The sequence below is a fragment of the Apostichopus japonicus genome, chromosome 4 (genome assembly GCF_037975245.1).
Source record: "Apostichopus japonicus isolate 1M-3 chromosome 4, ASM3797524v1, whole genome shotgun sequence".
Lineage (NCBI taxonomy): Eukaryota > Metazoa > Echinodermata > Holothuroidea > Aspidochirotida > Stichopodidae > Apostichopus > Apostichopus japonicus.
The window spans coordinates 20,776,757-20,795,551 of NC_092564.1; the positions used below are offsets into that span (position 1 = coordinate 20,776,757).

The following is an 18,795-nucleotide window of genomic DNA, read 5'->3' on the forward strand; positions in this document are numbered from 1 at the left end:
CATTGTGAACTTTTGAACTTGAAGGGTTGCCCTATTCCAATATTATGGAATAGTGGGGAATCCCCTATTTCTGTTTGTCTACGGATCACAGGTTTTAACCACGTGCGAAAAAGTTAATCTAATATCGTACGCTGAGTGTGAATGAAGGATGATGTGGGGTGCTTTTTTCCAAGGTTTGTGTTTTTCTTTTTGAAAGTGTATGTTAAAAATTAAAGGCCCTAATATAGAGTGTTAATTTAAATGTTTTTCTTGTCATAACCTTGCATGTAAGAGTATGTAGTTGCCTAGGCTATGCCACTGAATGAATGACATTGACAGTCTTGCAACTAAGTGCTTTCGAACCATAGATGGAATGTTGAGGAAAATCCTGGTAGTAGTTACGATACCAGGATTCATGTTGCAACACTACCGGTTGTGTGAAATTTGCACTACCGCACAACGCTTTACGTTAACATATATAGATGACAAAGGCTACGTGGAACAATGCCAGGTTGAAGCTAGTGACTACAGTTTACATGTTGCTCACTAAGAGGTCAGGGAATAATTTATCCAGTATCACATTGCAAAATGCTACACAATATTGGCAAATGCAATGACGTATAACAGTCTGGTACACTGGGACCATAGTACTTTATAAGAGACAAAATGTCAGAAACTTGAAACTGCTACACAAAATTTGAACACTTAAATTGCTCCCTGGAGGTTGGCAGCTTATTCTTCAGTCAACGATTACCTACAAATGTCTTTGTACCCATATAGGAATTTCATTTATTCAGGAAGTGTTTTCAAACGTCCTACTCTTTTGAGTGTTAATATGGTACTGAATTTTTCATAGCACACAGCAGAAGGTTGCCAAAGTTGTATGGAACATTTGAGTGAGTTTAATTTGTTACAATCCCTTATTTTTGATGGCGTAGGAAGTGCACACTCTTGTGTAACTTTACCCTATGTACTAACACAATTCAGACACTGAATCCTAATTTAAAATAGCACAAATCTATAGCATTCCTATCCCAGACTGGCACTGATTTATTTAAATTGGGTTATATGCTACACCATCTTGTGGTGCTCCCTCTAAGGGCAATCTCCTGGAAAAACACTTATATTTCATGCTCAATAAAATATTGTTAGTACTAACAATTGACACATTTTATTATTTCAAGTTCCTATTTCAGCAATGTTACATGTTCTTACCTGAGTAGGGTGAGCTGGGTGCACCGCTTGTTGAGGGTGCCCAGTACTAGCTTGAGGAGGGCCAGGGGGATGTGGCTGAGGATGATGAACAGGTCCAGCATGCACCCCTGCCTGTCCCCCTGATGTATTCATCCTAATGAAGAACAAAACAATAAATATATTTTAACACTCAAAAGGTATGATAGAGGCAACCCTGTGTGGTGAAGATAGTTATATTGTTTTTAATTTTATTTTGTAATTATTAGGATGCACAAACTAATAATCACCGATATATTTTGTCTTTGCAAAGAAAAGAAAAATTTTGAATAAATTATACTTACGAGTACTGAGGCATCCGACGATATGAGGTCAAGGTATCAACGACCTCTGGGTAGCCCTGAGGCAACACATGCTGGGGAAAACTAGCTGAGGTGGTGACCTCTGCCCCTGGTGTGACCCTTCTAGGAGGTTGCTGAGGCTGTTGTGACATCTTGGCAAGGGCATGAATGCCACTCTGTTTACAACAGTACAAGAAAGAGCAACAATGATGAGATTTCGCTAAGCTTATCAATTCACAATAAGTAACTCTTGAGTAATGATATTTCCAAAAATATTTTTAAATCAGGCATTGGTAGCAATTTATTTGCCCATTTTGCATAAGATTTTGCAATGTTATACCAGATTAACTATTCCCTGTGTTAGGCTATGATTTGTGGGCCTGTTGTTTGGTTTTCATGGTTATTCCAGCTTAGGCTGGTTTTATTCTGTTAGTAAAGCCAAGTTCTTTAGAACTTGTGAGCCTTTCTACTTCACACCTCTCCCATGAGAGTTGGTTCTATTGAATTGAATTGAATTGAATTTATTTCTACATTCCATTATTTACATTTACATTTTTACATTTACATTTTGAACATTTGAACATTTACATTTGAACATTTGAACAATTTATGATGATGAATATAGATGGTATCAAATACAGTAAACAGTAAATATAGAGTATTGAAATAATATCTATGTGAAATGGAAGTAGAGGAACCAGAAATAAGTGGATACCTCTGGTCTGGTCCCTTTGTGACAAAGAAAGTGCAAAAAAAAACAACACCCACCCCACAAACCCCCGTCCCACCCCCCCCAAAAAAAAAACCCAAAAAAAACCCCCCAACAAAGTCAGAATCTTATAAAAAGAAAAAGAAGCATAAGAGAAAAAAACAGGAAGTACAACTAAGATGGATTGCTATGCAGTAGGTATTGTTTTAGTTTTTGCTTAAAAGTATTGAGTGTAGGAGAAATTTTAATGGCATGATTAAGAGAATTCCAGAAGGGTACACCTGTGCTACGAATTTGAGAATGGTTAAGACTAGTTCTAGAGTAAGGATGGTGTAGCATATTCATCGAACGAGTGTTATAAGTGTGATAACTAGAATTGCAAATATAAAAGTTATTAAAAGCTGGTGGGAGAAGACCATGATGAAATTTGTACATAAATATCCCTAGTTAATGTTATTAAGTTAATGTATATTCCACATATCAAGTGTGAAAGTTCAGTCAAGCTCTACTTTGAAATTTAACATGCTTGCATAGTTTTCAGACTGACCTCAAGTGCCCCATGACCTATTCAAACATTAGGTTCCTTGCACATACTTATATCTTTCTTCTGAGATACCTTTGTAACAAGGAAATATTGTCATCTACATGCTAGTGAACCTGTAAATTTTCCATGTATGAGGTAGAGGTCTCTAGTTTTTGCTTGCATCTAAAAGCGTGAGAAAAATCCTTCTGGAGATTACAAATATGAGGTTGTAAGTTGTAAACCACTTGAATTTTCATAAAGCTATTTAAATTGATAAGTTTCTCATGTAACTGGTACTATATCTAAAAATATCTATAAAATTACACATAGTTCTAGATAGGATGGTTAGTAATGATGGTACCTAACTGCAATACATTTGTATGCTTAGGGCTAGCCTATAGCCTTTTCTATGTAATACTAGTGTGTAGTGGCACCTGCTACTGTCATGAGGTCGTCAGGACAATTTTTTTTTAAATGAAACTCGTATTTATGGCTTACACAACTTTTGAAGATTTTATTTTTTGGTTGTTCCTGAAAGGATATAGGCTATGTCATTTTTGCAGTGCTCATATTGACAGAAGAAACAACCTCAAGTGTGTTTGAATAGAATATTAAATATGTTGAAGTGGCAAATGTATGCCAGTTTTACATTTGCTAGTAGCCTAACATTACTCATTAGCAGGGACTTACTTATTGGGCTATGATCACACACCAAACAAGTGAAGCTAAGCTTTTGTTAGATTTAAAATTGTTTGATATCTTAGTCCTAATGTTAGGGCCTAGCCTATGTCAAAATGTTACTGTATCAAGCATAGGCTTACCCAACTTAACAAATCTAGTGCAGTGAACGAAAACGACTTTGGAAGTATCTTATCCTGGCTAACGTAACATTGCAGTACTTCTACTAAAAATATTAATAACGTTACGCCTAGGCTAGCAATGTAGCATTAGAACTAGGCTAACTATACAGTGTTAGTTTTACTGTTGCTAGTGTTACTTAGTGTGAGGCCTAGTAATAGTATCGACACATGCATATTTAGACCTAAGCTTAACATTACAATTTCGTGCACTTCGGATTAAAAAATGTCAAATTATATCATAAAAACAAAAAAACCTACATTTCTGCTTTGGCCAAAGTAGCTCATATGAAGTATGCTAAAAGTATAAGTTAAAACGACAAAGCTTGTTTTTTCCCTGCATAGCGGATAGATTGTACAACCAAGATACGTAACCTTCTATTACACTGTGTTAGGCTGTATTGAAATTGGAGAGCAAAAGAAGCCTAACCACCTCGTAACAGAATATTCTGATTTACATTTTCTAATTCCTTCCAAGCAATACCATTAATTTCATTCAAAGGAACATTTCTTTATATCCTGTAAGAAATAAACGATACGTACCACAAACTGTAACTTCCAACAACTATGAAAACACTGTACAAAAACTTCTAATGTAAATCTCAACGAGGATTCCAACTCTTCAATACTGTATGTAGGTCTGCGGATTGATGAATATGGCCGCTACAACAACATGATTACTGAAAGTCGCCCACGCTAGGGTAGTAAGATCTTTTGATCAGAATTTTAGGTATAAATATATCATTCAAATAAAGTCTATCGTAATTGAGTTATTAAATTTACTGATTATTATTTTTAATTTGAAAGTGTTCAGCAAAACTTGACAGTAATAAATCATTTAAAATACAAATAGAAGGAAACACAATCATTTTAACCTAAACATTAATGGAATTTTCCAAATGGACAACAACTGCCTGCCTGTGGATGCTCAATTTTATGGCATTTGAATCTTACAATAAATGCTTAATAGACACGACTGACAGACGAATCTTTCTCACGTTCCAGTTTGGCATATCTTTGAATACGATTCATAGAGAAATAAATCTCCAAAACTAGCAAGAATCTGTTAGTTCACTATTTTCTGTTGCAGGATTATGAAATGGAAAGCAAAATTTTGATCCAGTTCAAGGCGGCGGAGTGCATTGTTGATTGTGTTATTATTCTCTCAACATACCCACCTAGACTAAAAAAGCATGTGCATGCTTTCGTAAAGATAAATCACGGGGTCATTTATGCTTTGCAGAAATATCATTCAAGGAAATTACACTTTTATCAAAATGTCACTCCAAGTCCTTCAAATTCAGAATTAAAATCGAATAGTTACATATGAATGAAATAAGTCTCGAACAGGTCACTTTTTCGTGACACATAATTTGACTGTGTTGATCACAAAGTTTCTCGTTCATTATTCTGCGCAATAGGTCCGTAGTAACATACTATGGAAACTTATAGGTGTCATACAAATGACAAATATTCAATGTCAGAAATGAATTGCCATAAAGTTATGAAAACTCACGTCAATTTACGTGCAAAACCAGCAGGGCATATTATATATGATGTTTACGGGGTTTCAAAGGGAAGAGGTGTACGATTTACGGAGAAAGTGGTCCATATTGTTGTTTTCTGTGGGTACTGTATTGCTAACAAACTAAAAAAAAAAGTATACTATATATAATGAAGAGTAACTTGGATCATGGGGCTCTAACCAGTTATAGCTCCATGCTTGAATGCATGAAAAATCGATGTTCGAAGTTGGTGTTGCAAATAGTTAAACTATTTGTGTATCATCACCAGTGGTGGACTGGCCACACGGGCATTTGGGCAATGCCCGATGGGTCGGTTGGTTGGGGAGCCTGGTAAAAATTACAGCCTACTTTCACAGTAGTTAATGAAATACACGCGGGCTGTGTAGAAATATATATTTAACTGTGTGAATCAGCTCATGAAATCACCATGTTAAATAGTCTTTTAGTTCGTAACAAAAGAACGTACGTGCTATTGGCAACCCGTCCGTGCTAATGGATTTTATTGAGGTTTCCATTTTTTAAAGCAGTTGTCACATAATGCTCAGTAAAAAACCAAATAAAATCCAGTCTAAAACATATATTTGTGTCTATTTTTGTTTACTTTTTTAACTTTTCTCAGTTTCATCAAGTGTTGCTGTACTATGAATAATGGGCCGGTCTATGTGAAGAATGCCCGGGCCGGTTTTAAGACCCAGTCCGCCTCTGATCATCACGATAGATTGCATGAATATTATAAATAGTATACTACTACTAATAATACCTAGCAGTTATTTTTTGGACGCTAAAGCGACCACACAAAGGTGGGAGAAATCCGCAAGGGCTTATGAATTACAATTTCACGTCGGGTGGCTTCTAATTCAAATTTGGATTTTTTTTTTTTTTTTTTTTTGAGAAAGTCATTTCAGATAGGAAATCCGTCACATAGCTCTTGGATGAAAATCCCACCTTACTATGACCCGGCCGCGAATCGAACCCGAAACCTCCCGATTGCTAAGATTTCATTGCTCCAAATGCCACCGCCTTATCAAATGTGCCACAGAACCTGTATAATATTGACATTCATAAATCCATTCCTCCGCTATAGGCCCGTGCTTTAATTTTTCTTGAATTTCAAAAATTTCACACTTGTAAGCATCCATAGCTTCTCAAGTTTCCATGTGAGTATCAAATTTGGCTGAAAGTTCATCTTGCTTTGGTCACACAATCTTTGACGTGTCAGACACTCAATGACAAATGTACGTTGCGAAAGTAGCAAGAAAACATTTTACCAACAACCTGACCTGCACAGTTTGTTAGATGTAGAAGAAGCCAAGACCTGTGAAGTCGCTGATGCTGAATATGTGTGTCATATCGCTCATGACGATCAGAATGAAATGGTCGAATTTCACGGAGTTGGTAATAGTAACTATCGATCATGCTTCGTCTTCAAGTATATAATATGGCTACTTTTAGACTTAGGCTACATGCAACTGAAGTAACAGTAAACACTTAAGTTTTTAATGTTACGAATTATGAGGCACCATGACATATTGCAGATAGGCCTATATGCCTTGTAAATTACTAACATTGGCCTATATTTAGCCTTGGTGTTCACTGTCATGTAGACCGAGCCTACAGGTTAATCATCCCAACAATTCAGAGATCTTTGATGCTGTATTCAAGGGTGAAAAAAGCAGGTGCCGAACAGCCTCGTAATGGGGACAAACTAAACGAATAACAGCGAATGACAATTGACTTTGTACAGGGTTAAAAATCATTTGCGAATGACAACGAATGACAACGAAGGACGGTGGTGAGAAGAGATAAAATGATTAACGGAGTGGAGTAAATGCGGTTATTGGTTTTCTGCGCAAAAATGATTTGATGAAAAATCGCATGTTACGTGGTTGCAGGGTTTTGGTGTAATTTACTGATAGAAACCACAGGGAAAATTTTTGTGTGGGAATGCGCTTGAGTGCTGTGATTTTGACATTTACCTCTAGATTTATATGGAAAGATAACAGAAGTAATTGTTAGGTGCTGGCTAATTGGTATGTTTCAAACTGAAATTTTTAGCTGTTTCAAGATTATATATTATTGTTAGTTTCTAAATATCGGAAAAATCAGACTAACAATTTTCGCTTACTATAAGGTGCATTTGTTTGTCCGTACTCTACTAGATCTGTAAGCCACGCACTTCGCGTCCACTCGGTTTGCGTGGCTTTAATATACCCACAAAGTCTGAACTGTGACATCCGGTTGAAGCAAATGTCTGTACTGTCATTCACTGTCATTCGTTTTAGTCAACGCAATTTTTTAGTGTGTACAACATATTGTCATTCGTTATGTGTAACGCAATTGTCATTCGTTTTAGTAACACCCCCGTAACGTCCCAACTGGCGCCAAGATATATCATGAACATATATAGGCTAAGCTCCATTCCCCATATGGTGTATGCTGATTATGTAATGCAATGAATTACAATAATGCACAATTTGGACAAAATTAAATTGTGAAATAAAACATCTGTTTTTAACTTGCAAATCATTTGTAATGTAAGTTGTTTAGTCTTGCACATATAATCCTAGCCAAAGCAGGGCATCAGTCCTTGCTAATGTTCTTTGGGAATTGTTTGCACCAATATGGGTGCAGCTAGATTTTAATGATTTTGTGACACTTAAGGTTGTTTATCACTTTGTTTTGAGAGAAAAGTTTGTATTGCACAGAAATATAATTTTCATTGTGCATTAGTGCTGATGGTCGACTCTTACTTTTGTAGTCGATTCATGGCATAGCTCTTCCCTCAATTACTGTGATTACTTGGTTACAGTTATGAGGTCATCTTAACCTGTGTCTAAATCATGTTAAAATATTTTCCAAACAAAAACTGTGAGCGACTTTTAATCTACAACGTTTCTTAATATCCTTCATAGTAAATCAAACACTTTTGAATTATATAATCTACGAGGCTACTACAACTACTAGCACCACTAAAAGCAAATGTGCAAACAACGAATCGATGCAACATCTTGTAGCGGTGTGATGATTAGTATGCATGGATTTTCTGTAGATCTAGGACATTCAATGGTCTACGCTCTAGCCTAGCGTGCTAGAAGGCACATATTTTGCAAATTAAAATTTAACTACACCGCAATCAACAAATTTGATCAGACATCCGATAAATGTGAACCAGGCCAGCAATGAAGTAATTGTAAACATGTTTGAAGAAATGACAAATACTATGGCAATTGTGAAAGATTAATAACTTAAGAATTTTGGATTATGCGCAATAATGAAACATTGCAAGGACTTAATGTTGCCCATGCAGAACGAGTATTTTTACTGACCAGTAAAGGCATGAATCTAAGCTGAACAGCCTGTGTCTTGCCGATATTTCACACAGCACACTGCTAGTGAAGCATTATGAAACCTGTATTTTTATGAATTTGCTGCCAAACTGCTTTCGTGTTGTTTTCGATAGGTTAGGCTATTTTCAATAGCAGAATATGTGTAGTGCTAGCTTGTAGAAGAGTAACCACAACTTAGGTTTTGAGAACAATTTATTGAACTTCCAAAGTGTAATTGCCACTACTGGCGATTAATCCATTACGACATTGTATGTCTAGCATAAGTTGGAAAGAAGTTGTCATGCCCATCGATAAATTGTATTATTACACCTGTCTATAGTTCAGTGTCCTTCCACTCTTAGATTAGATTATTATTCTTTTTTTTTTATAAAGTTGTCGCTCATGAATAGGTTCTCATACATGGCAGGCTTTTCAGTGGCCTTTATATTGGAAGATCCTCATGGTCTGAATAAGCCTGCCCCTATATGTTTAATGTATAACCTACACCCATTACAATTTGGTTTGAATTACAAACTGGATCGTTGTCCCTGCCAAGTGGCTCCTAGGTCTTCCTAAAGGCCTGTGACTGAATGTTATTACAGCCAGTCGTTACAAATTTGCCTATACAGTACATTGCTATCTAGCATTAAAGCACTTGTATTGATAGTACATGAGCAGTACGAATATCATTTTTCTATCAGAAAACGGTTAGGAATTTTGTAAGTTAGTGAAAACTGATTTCTAGCGTTTTCTGGGGATTTATTTTGGAAAATCTAGCGTTTTTTTTGTCACTTGTCGCTCGATCCTGAAGGGTAATCTGTCAAAGGGGGGGGGGTGGTAGTTCGTGGTATATTTGCTTGATTGGTTGGTGATCTTTCCAAATGGGATTCTTCCTCGTAACATTAGTCATCAGTTTATGTAATATGTTCTAAGCTTGTTAAACTCTGTTGTAATTGCTGTGTATATATTTTTTTCTCTTGTGTAGCGTCCCAGTTTTGAATGAAAGACAAAAGCTTTGGGAGATGAAAGGTGGAATTCTGAGCATCTATTGAGGAATGGCATCTGTAAGCAGACATTTTTATATGCTGCTTCTCCTGTGTATATTGTTCCTGATTGGTCAGTACTTAATCACCATAAAAGGTCCACGAGATGAATCTCTTTTGGGCCCTCGAGCAGGAGATATCCAAGGAACCTATGGCAATAGGCTCAGAGACCAGCTGATTCTCAACGATGACAAATTTAACAACAGTGGAGAGGAGCTTGCTGGCAAAATCAACAAAAAGGTAGAGAACATAGAAGAAGCTGTCGATTATTCCAGTTTGGAAGAAATGGTAGAAAACCGTAACATTCCTCCATTCCTTGGCAATATGGATTCTCATTTCAGATCTCCATATCACAGATACTGGGAGACCAATTGTTCAGCGATATTTAAAAAGGAGGATGCGGTCATGAAGGCCACCAATCTGCTGATTAAAGAATCACGGGTGGACGGTAATGTCCCCGTGCCGTCGGATGAAAATTTCTTCCGTTACACGCAGAACTGTACAGCTTTCAGAAGAATCCGGAAATACCCGGATAAACCGTACTCTAGGGAGGAAAAAAACTACCCTGTAGCCTACACTATAACAACTCATAAAGAAGTCGCCCAGGTAGAGAGATTATTGAGAGCTATCTACCAGCCTCAGAATATCTATTGTATCCATCCAGACAAGAAGTCCCCATTAGCTTACCAACAAGCCATCAGAAGCCTGGCCTCTTGCTTTGATAACGTCTTCATCGTCTCCAAGATAGAAAGTGTGCAATATGCTGGATACACCCGTCTCCAAGCCGACATAAACTGTATGGCCGATCTGTTGGAAAAGCCCGTCCGTTGGAAGTACGTCATGAACCTCTGCGGGCAGGACTTCCCATTGAAGACCAACTTAGAAATCATTCGACAGCTGAAAGCGTACAAAGGCCACAATGATATCAATGGCATAATTCCGCCATCTTACATCCGTGGGCGTACTAGGATCCATCACACCATCAACGAAAAGGGCAGACTCATTCCGACGAAGAAGAAAAAGACACCTCCTCCATACAACTTCACAATTTATTTTGGAAATGCATATTATGCTGCATCTCGTGCATTTGTTGACTATGTCATCAATGACCAGAGAGCCATTGACTTGCTGAAGTGGTCAGAGGACACATGGAGTCCAGATGAACACTACTGGGTCACATTGCAAAGGTACCCTGGGGTCCCCGGTGGCTATCCTAATGCCACCTGGGACGAAAATATCAGATTCATGAAGTGGGCCGACATTCCACGCCACCCTGGATGCATTGGCAAGTATGTGAGGGCTCTGTGTGTGTACGGTATCGGCTATCTGAAGTATCTGTTAACCCAGCCGTATCTGTTTGCAAATAAATTCTATTACAGTTTTGATCCTGTCACCCTTCAGTGTATTGAAGAAATGTTAGATTATAGGCAACATTATCCAGAATCAATCCATCAATTTGTGTCAGAATTCCCAGTTACCAGCTTGTTGTGGCAAAATCATACTGCTTACCTAGGTGATTGACTCCAAAGGTTTCATTGTCTACACAGATGCACAACTTCAGGGATCACTTTTGCCAGAAATGTTTTGATTTGGTGTGGCAATGATATTATATAAGGTCAATCCCACTGAACTGAACAGAATAGGCATGTTACAAACAATGAAGAATAGAAAATTCAACATTCATGGTGGGGGGGGAGGACGGGAGAGGGGGAGGTGGATTAGAAAAGTTTTGAAATGTGGGACCTAAGAACTGTAATAATTTTATTGGTTGAGTGCTCATTTGTGTGTCAATGATCCTTTCAAACAGGTCCGATTGTAACTCTTATTCTGTGTTATGCACACATTAAAAGGCATTGAAGACTCGCACCAAACCGCGTGCGGCCTTCTGAAAAAGTTAACTTTCCGTTGCTTGCAAGTGACGTTTTGTTCGTGTCACTACAAAATGCAGACAGAACAGTAATTAAGCGTGATACCTTGTTATCTTTAGCTGGACCTGAGATGTCCATCACTGTATTGTTTGTACACTGTGCTGTGGGTATTGACCGCAGCTGTATGTACTGACTTTACACTAGTGTCTAATTACAGACGTTAGCAAGCTGTGTGTGTATTTTCTGAGATCGATGGTGGTGTCTAACACTTCTGTTACACCTCATTCGAAACTAGGTCAGATTACCGGCATCAGACATTTCTTTTTGCATGAGTCTTCACACCCTTTAAGTTAGATGTTGACGTAAAACATGTTGCCTCTTAGATTTCAAGGCCTATGAACTCTTCTATGTCTCTTACAAAGTACCATGGTTCCTGCTATTTATATCTTTGTACTTGTACAGCAATCTGTCCATTGTCCATAGAATTTTACAGATAAACTATTTTTGCAATGGTATCACCATAATGAGAAAGAGTATATATGCTAACCTGAATCAGATGGTCACTGCTGGTACTTTAACGTTAACTATTATTTTATGGAGTCATAATTTTCAATTTCTTTTTGGGTCAAAATCATCTACAAAGTTTTAGAACCAAAAGTAAAGGCCACAAGAGAGCTTTGTTCTTAAGCTGACATATCGTGTGCTAAACCCATGTTATCCTTTCACTTATCGCTGATATGCCTCAGATCTTTAAAGGAAATAACTCGAAAAGAGGAATTAAAATTAAGCCATTGTTGATAGCTTAGTTGCTTGTTTAAGGTCTTTTATGTGCCTTAATTTAACCTTTTACCCCAACTAATTGTGATTTCTACCTAGCCTTTAAATGTGATTCTACCTCACTCCCCTCCCCTTCTTCATCACCCAGTAGAGACAGTTAGTTTAATACTGTAGAAATTGAAACTGAAGAAACATGATATTCATACAGCAGTATGAATATAATGTTTCTATCAGATCAAAGTTAGGAACTGTTTGTACTGTCAATACCAGTGCTTTGAAGCATGATATTGGAGTACAGTTTAGAGAGGTATTAGCATTAGGAAGTTGTCCTAACTGGTTGTCTTCATCAGTTTGCAATGAATATTTATATCACAAGTGTGTTTCTGTTGGTCTTTTTATACTAGTTTGGTTTTTTATTTTTGTATTTTATAGATATTTCATAGATATTTACAGTACTTTTTATAATTCTATGATCAAGAAGAGGAGATTAGTGTCAAGTTATTTATAGTACCTCCTCCTCCCAACCAGGGAGTTGTTATGGAACTCACTGCCCTAACAAAGTTATAAGGAGCTTACATGTTTTGTTTGTATATGTTTTATGATGTATTTCATAGTTGTCACCGAGCTATTGTATTGAACAAACCCAGGTAGATGTGTCAGCCTGTGTATGTAGGGTTGTCAGAAAACATTGGTGTTGGGTCAAGGAGGGGTGGTCTAGGGGGGTGGGGTGGCGGAGGGAGTGATCAACAAATCATTTTCAATAAGGGAAAGGCCATCTCTCTGTTGATGCACATTTGTCATAGTTGGTCATTTTTGAAAAGTTGTTCAGTACATTGCATACAAGACAGGTCAGTCAACGGTCATTTGTGGTCAGCAAGCGGAATGATATCTATCTGTTACTTTTTGTTCAACTTCATCCAAGATAAACATCAACATAGAATTCCAAATGGTTTCACATTCATTGATGAAAACTGACTGGATTCAAATATATATAAATAGAGTGCGCCATGCAAGATGAAGTATATCAAATGCATAATGTGTTTCTTATATTAGGGTGCTTTGTTTAATTTGATCAAAGTTTGTTTATGTTGGAAGGAAAGAATGCCAAGTGATGGAGGTTTGCTCTGAATCGAGTGCTTTTCTAAGTCTTCTTATGGGTTACCGAACAAAGTGTCTATTTATGCTTATCCTATCTCAATCCTTAATTTGGTAAACAAGATTAAGTTGTTTTGTCTTGGTAATGTAATATACCTAAGTCTGCTGAAATTCTAAATGTCATTTAATGTTGATAAGTTTCGTATACGTAGGGTATATTTACCACAGCAATTGAACTGCTTATAGCATCTCGCTGACCAAAAAACACTTGTAGGTGTTGTCGATTAGGATAAAATGTAAACAGGGCCTCGTTTAGGGTGATGGGGAATGAATTCATATTGGTCATGTAGGCAAACAAACTAATAGATTATCTGCACAGCACCAGTATGATAGGAGCAGGAAAAAAAAGAAGGAATAATCAGTCATGGGATAGAAAAACATATTTTGGACCCAAAAGGAGGGGGGACCCGGGGGTACCTAATTGTGGTTTTGATCGTTACATTGTATAGCAAGGTAATTAGATTACATTGAAAGGAATATTTATATATTAATTAGTGTTTACTATTAGTTTGCCAATCTTGTTGTTGTTTTGATAAAGACAACAAACAATGCTTTTCTGGGGATTCTTTGCATTTTCTTAATGGCTATCCTGGCAAGGAAGCATATCATGTTAATAGTCACCCTATTGAGTTCAATGAGGACAGTATCACATGATTCTGTGTAAATACAGTTCTACTTAATTACAAGTGTGGCAAGGAGTTTACATACCTTCATTGGTGTAGCAGATAGATGAATTGTTGAATAAACATGAAATTGTAGGAAGCCATAGATTAAAAGTAATAGATCTATTGGAATGTTTATTGAAGAGTAAACTAGTATGTTGACCAATTGCTAAAGTAATAATTCAGCCTCCTACCCTCCCTCCTCCCTCCCCCCATCAGCAGACACAATATTACATCACAGAATTTAGGTGTACAGGAGATAAAAATCTTCTTTCCCAAATCTGAATAAGATCCCAGCAGGTAGGATTTTGTTCTATTGTATGTGTATAGAGAACAATAATGATGCCATGTGCCTGTGGCCCAAGTTGGGTAAAGTGTTCCTTACCTGATTCCTGGCATACACAATGGATTGCTGCAGGGACAATTATATCACAGGCCTCTCTAAGGAACACTGTAGCCCCTCCTGATCCCTCCACCACTCATCAGGCTTCGTTAAGTATTCTGAGGGGTGGATAACCCTTGGTACAGATGACAGACTGCAAACCTTGTAAATGGCAATGCTCATTTGTATGTGCAATATGGAAAGATGGATAGTTGGTGTAACCATTGTTAAATAAACAAAGACAGATTTTTTATACTACTTTTTGTGGTTACGTTGCTGAATTTATAATTGTGCTGCGTGTGTGTGTATGTGAACAAACACAAAGTTGAATCATGGTCATACTTGGTAGGTAGATGCCCCATGATGGGTAGATGTGACCTACTGTTATTGGTTCTCATTAATGAGTGGGCGGGGCTTAACGTTAAATTTGGTTCATACTGGTATGGTGATGGTGGTACATCATAATAAGCACATTTTCATGACATCTCCAACTATATGTCGTTAATATTCATCAAACACGAGAGTCAAGAACATAATGTTTTTCATCCTTGGAATATTCGGTTTGTACAATCAGCCATTTTCTTTTTTGTGTGCACATCATGAACATTAATCAGTGAACCAAAAAGTCTTAATCAGGTATGTCTGAAATGGTAGGTCTTATTAACTTTATACATGTACTTGGGTACTACAATGTAAGTATAAAGATACATGCCTATGAGATCATAAAATGTGACCTCATGAATATTTATGCATGTATCTTTTTTTATATGCTATGTCACCAGACTTTGTCAACATGATGATCAACTGATTCCTGGTACCCTTCCTTTATATGTTGCCGCATTAGTAAATAGATAATTCTCTTCATTTTGGTGTGCACATGTTCATGTGTTCATGTTCATGTGTTCATGTTTATTAACATGTATGGCTCACCACACTATGAATATGTTTAGGCATCGTATCCACTAAACGTTTTTGTTTTCTGGTTTGATTTTGAACCACTTGTAAGGTTGTGCCAAATATGTTGTATATTTATACAAGTCTGTCCTCTCTAAATTTCATGGGGCTTGCTTTCATACTTTTGTCTTTCATCTTTCATCTTCATATTTATTTAAGATCAAACAGTACTTACTGTTACCAGACATATTGTTCTCTTGGGAATTCCAAAGAATAAAAGACATGAAGAGAAAATGGTTTTGTCTTGTTTTTGTTTCCTTGCTGAAAACAAAGGAAAAGGAACCTTTGTATTCCGGTCTGTGTGTGTGTGATTTTTTAGTTTGTATGCACGATAACTGGACGAGGGAATGATTGATCAATGCCGTACTTGGTGGGTGGTCCATAATGAGGTGATAATCCCTATTGATATTCATGGTGCTCATTCGTGAATATTAATGAGGTCACAGGGTCAAAAGTTGAATCTTCAAATTGTAATAACTTAGCAACCACAATTTAGAGTTCCTTCAAACAGGGTATGGTGATATTGGTAGACCACCTATACGTGCTGATGTATCTTACAATTGATATCATGCATATTAATGAGGAGGCGGGGCTGAGCACAACTTTTGTAACAGACGTTTGTATGCACAATAACTAGACAAGGGAATGATTGATCAATTATATACTTGGTGGGTGGTTCATAATGATTAGATAAATCCTATTGATTTTGGTGCTTATATAATGAATACTGATGAGGTCACAGGGTCAAATGTCACAATTTTCTTGCAATAACTATACCAGGGGCGTATCCAGGATTTTCTGACCCGGGGGGCGCAAATTACTATCTAAGCGGAGCGCCACCATGGGTTGGCGCGCAGCGTACAAGAAAATTTTCTGGTTTTGATACCCCCTAGATCACCGGAAATGGCACTTCTCAGGCTTAAAAATGACCAACCAGATGTACACTTTTGCCTGAGAACCAAGTATTTCCCAATAGTTTTTTTTTTTTTTTTCCATCCATAACCTTTTTTAAGATTGTCACCAGTCACAAATCATGTTCGACCTCATCGCATGTCCTGTGGATCATTGCTTGTGTAGGTGATTCTACGTCGCGGCCCACAATACTTGTCAGCCCCACTTTTCAAGGTTTTACCCATCTACATAAGACATTTCGTTGTTTACATTAGCATATATCCCGCGGTATACTGCGCAACTTTCACTGATCGTAAGATACACGATGTAATAACCGATGCTGGCTTATATGATATTGACATTAACATGTTGAACGCGCGCCAAGCGCGCGAAAATTTTTGCTTATTTTTTTTCTTGCAAGTCGTTACAGCCCCAAATCAAATTGGGCTCCTACGCCCATGACTTCACACATAGACAGTTTTGAGGCTGTTCATGTTGGAACACCATTTTCATGCTCATTGATATAAGGCGATATCTGCTGTTTGCTTTACAAATCCGAGCAGGCGCGTAGCGAGGAGTTTGCCAAGTGAGGGGCGAAGCCTGTTGGCAAACTATCTAAGCGTAGCGCCACCATTTGTTGGCGCGAAGTGTACAAGCAAATTTTGGCCGAAAATACCTCCCAGATCGCTGGAAATGACACTTCCCCGGCCTTGTAAGTTGCATCTAAGCAATTTTTATTTTGAAATTACTAACGATATCATAAAAAAAATATGCTCAAGGGGGAGGGGGGGGGTGGGGCAGTCGTCCCTTCCCGAAATGCGTCATGTTCCCCGACGACACGGTCGAGTTTGAGATCAGCCACAGTTGGTTTTATAGCAGGTTTCATATACACACACGCGTTATGATAGACCATATATAGTATATATGTACATATACATTATTGAGAGAAGACAAAATGGAAACGTCAAAAATGGAGTTGACGATGTCAGGGGTAGGGTGAGGCGCACGCCCCTTCCGAAATCCTTGATCAGTCACTGGCTACCCTGTGTATATAATAGGGATCAGCGCTGTAATGATGTCACTGTTTCTACTTCTCTTCCAGGTGTCTTGGCGTTTTTCTTTTACTCCCTCCTTTTCTCCTTTTCCTCTCTTTCTTCTTTTCCATTCCTCCCTCCTCTTTTTCTCCCCTCTTTTTTCCCTCTCTTCTTCTCTCTTTTTTCTCTCCTCTTTTTCTTACCCCCCCCCCTGGATACGCGCCTGTATACAATCATAAGTCACAGTTTCATCAAATGTGAATGTGTTATTGGTAGGTAGCCTACACATAGCCATGTGTGTTGCAATTGATAAAGTGTGTATTTATGAGGTGTGGCTTTGTATTATTTAGGTAACAAGTTTGTATGATTAATAACTTCACAAGGCAAATATTGATCTTGCTTCATCAATACATAATTGGAGTGTTCCCTGTTAATCAATGAGCAGCAGCAGGGAACCATGAAATGTTTTCATTCTGATTGCAAATGATATGATTTGAGTTTCTTTAAAAAAAAATGGTCACACAAATGTTGCATCTGTAATATTTATAGATAGATTGATATGGTAGTTAACCCTGGTACAAAGTCATTCACTCAACCATGTGGCATGAAAGGTCTTCACTACTGGTCTCCATCTAGTAACTCAGTTTACAGCTGGGGAGGGACTGGAAACCATGTTTGTATGCCTTTGTGGAAGCTTGGAGACTTAACTCACCCACCCCCCCCCCACCCCAACCTCCTTCCCTCCTCCCACTGGCACTGGCACACAAAATAATACAAAACAATCCTAGTGTATAGGACATGAATTTATAAAATCTTAACCACCATTCCCCCACATATACAGAAATGCTGGTTGTGCCCTTGGTTTACAGTGTGGATATGTACTGTAATGATGTACCTCTATGAACTATTAAACTTCAGGATACATTGATAAACATCTCATATTTATGCCATTTGAAGAACACATGAATGAATAAGATTGTTTCCAGAAATTCATGTTTCTACAAAGAATAATCCCTGGTGGCAAGTCACGTACCACCCCCCCCCCACCCCCAATAGAATATTTACAGTAGTAACCAACGATTGACCTGGTAAAAAGTAAGTGTCAGGAACAGAGATAACTTGAAGAGGAACAACTTCGCACCACACAGTGGCCACTATTCGTATTTCTTATTATTGTTTATGAAGTGCGCCACTATGAAGGTGAAACAACTATTTTTTTAAATTGATAGCAGATATCTTTCATTGTTATTGGACGGCGGTCATAAGGCGACAAGCGGGATGTAGAGTTACTTTGTTAGAATAACACGTCATCTCGACAAAAATATTAAATGTCGAGATACCGAGTTAGGTGTAACAAGGTAACTCGACATTTTGACAACTTTTACCGAGATGTCAAGTCAGCGTAACTCGGTATCTCGAAAAAAAAATCAATATTTTGTCGAGATGTCGAGTTATGCTAAGCCGGTAACTCTACATCTCGCATGTCACCTTATGACCTCCGTAGTAATAGACATTTTTACTTCAAAATGATGAGTGTCAACTTGGACGGTACCGTCATTAAAGCACACGACAGTTTC

At 37.7% G+C, this 18,795-nt stretch overlaps 2 protein-coding genes and 1 long non-coding RNA gene across 5 annotated transcripts in view; 1 reads left to right on the plus strand and 2 right to left on the minus strand.

Moving 5' to 3' along the window:
* Nucleotides 1-4,302, minus strand: part of LOC139966795 (paired amphipathic helix protein Sin3a-like) — a 43,736-nt gene extending 39,434 nt beyond the window's left edge. For both annotated transcript variants that reach the window (XM_071970156.1, XM_071970155.1), the window contains exons 1-3: nt 4,144-4,302; nt 1,515-1,687; nt 1,195-1,327 (exon numbers count right to left, since the gene is read on the minus strand). In XM_071970156.1, coding sequence (XP_071826257.1) covers nt 1,195-1,327; nt 1,515-1,663 — 282 coding nt within the window. In that variant the 5' untranslated portion in view covers nt 1,664-1,687; nt 4,144-4,302. The remainder of the gene's footprint in view (nt 1-1,194; nt 1,328-1,514; nt 1,688-4,143) is intronic.
* Nucleotides 4,303-6,322: 2,020 nt separating this feature from the next.
* Nucleotides 6,323-13,772, plus strand: LOC139966784 (N-acetyllactosaminide beta-1,6-N-acetylglucosaminyl-transferase-like). Of its 2 annotated transcripts, none has more exons than XM_071970143.1 (2): nt 6,323-6,527; nt 9,438-13,772. In XM_071970143.1, exon 2 carries the CDS (start codon nt 9,508-9,510, stop codon nt 11,014-11,016), a length of 1,509 nt encoding a protein of 502 aa, XP_071826244.1. In that variant the 5' UTR covers nt 6,323-6,527; nt 9,438-9,507; the 3' UTR covers nt 11,017-13,772. The 2 variants fall into 2 exon arrangements, with proteins under 2 accessions (XP_071826244.1, XP_071826243.1); XM_071970142.1 differs by having other exon boundaries at nt 6,323-6,521.
* Nucleotides 12,081-17,322, minus strand: LOC139966786 (uncharacterized). Its single transcript, XR_011792751.1, has 2 exons — nt 12,264-17,322; nt 12,081-12,184 (listed from the first exon to the last, which is right to left on the minus strand). It is a non-coding gene; the product is annotated as an uncharacterized lncRNA (long non-coding RNA).
* Nucleotides 17,323-18,795: the final 1,473 nt, after the last annotated feature.

Excerpts from the sequence above, each read along its gene's own strand:
- LOC139966784 (XM_071970143.1), top strand. The coding sequence starts at position 9,508 with ATGGCATCTGTAAGCAGACATTTTTATATGCTGCTTCTCCTGTGTATA.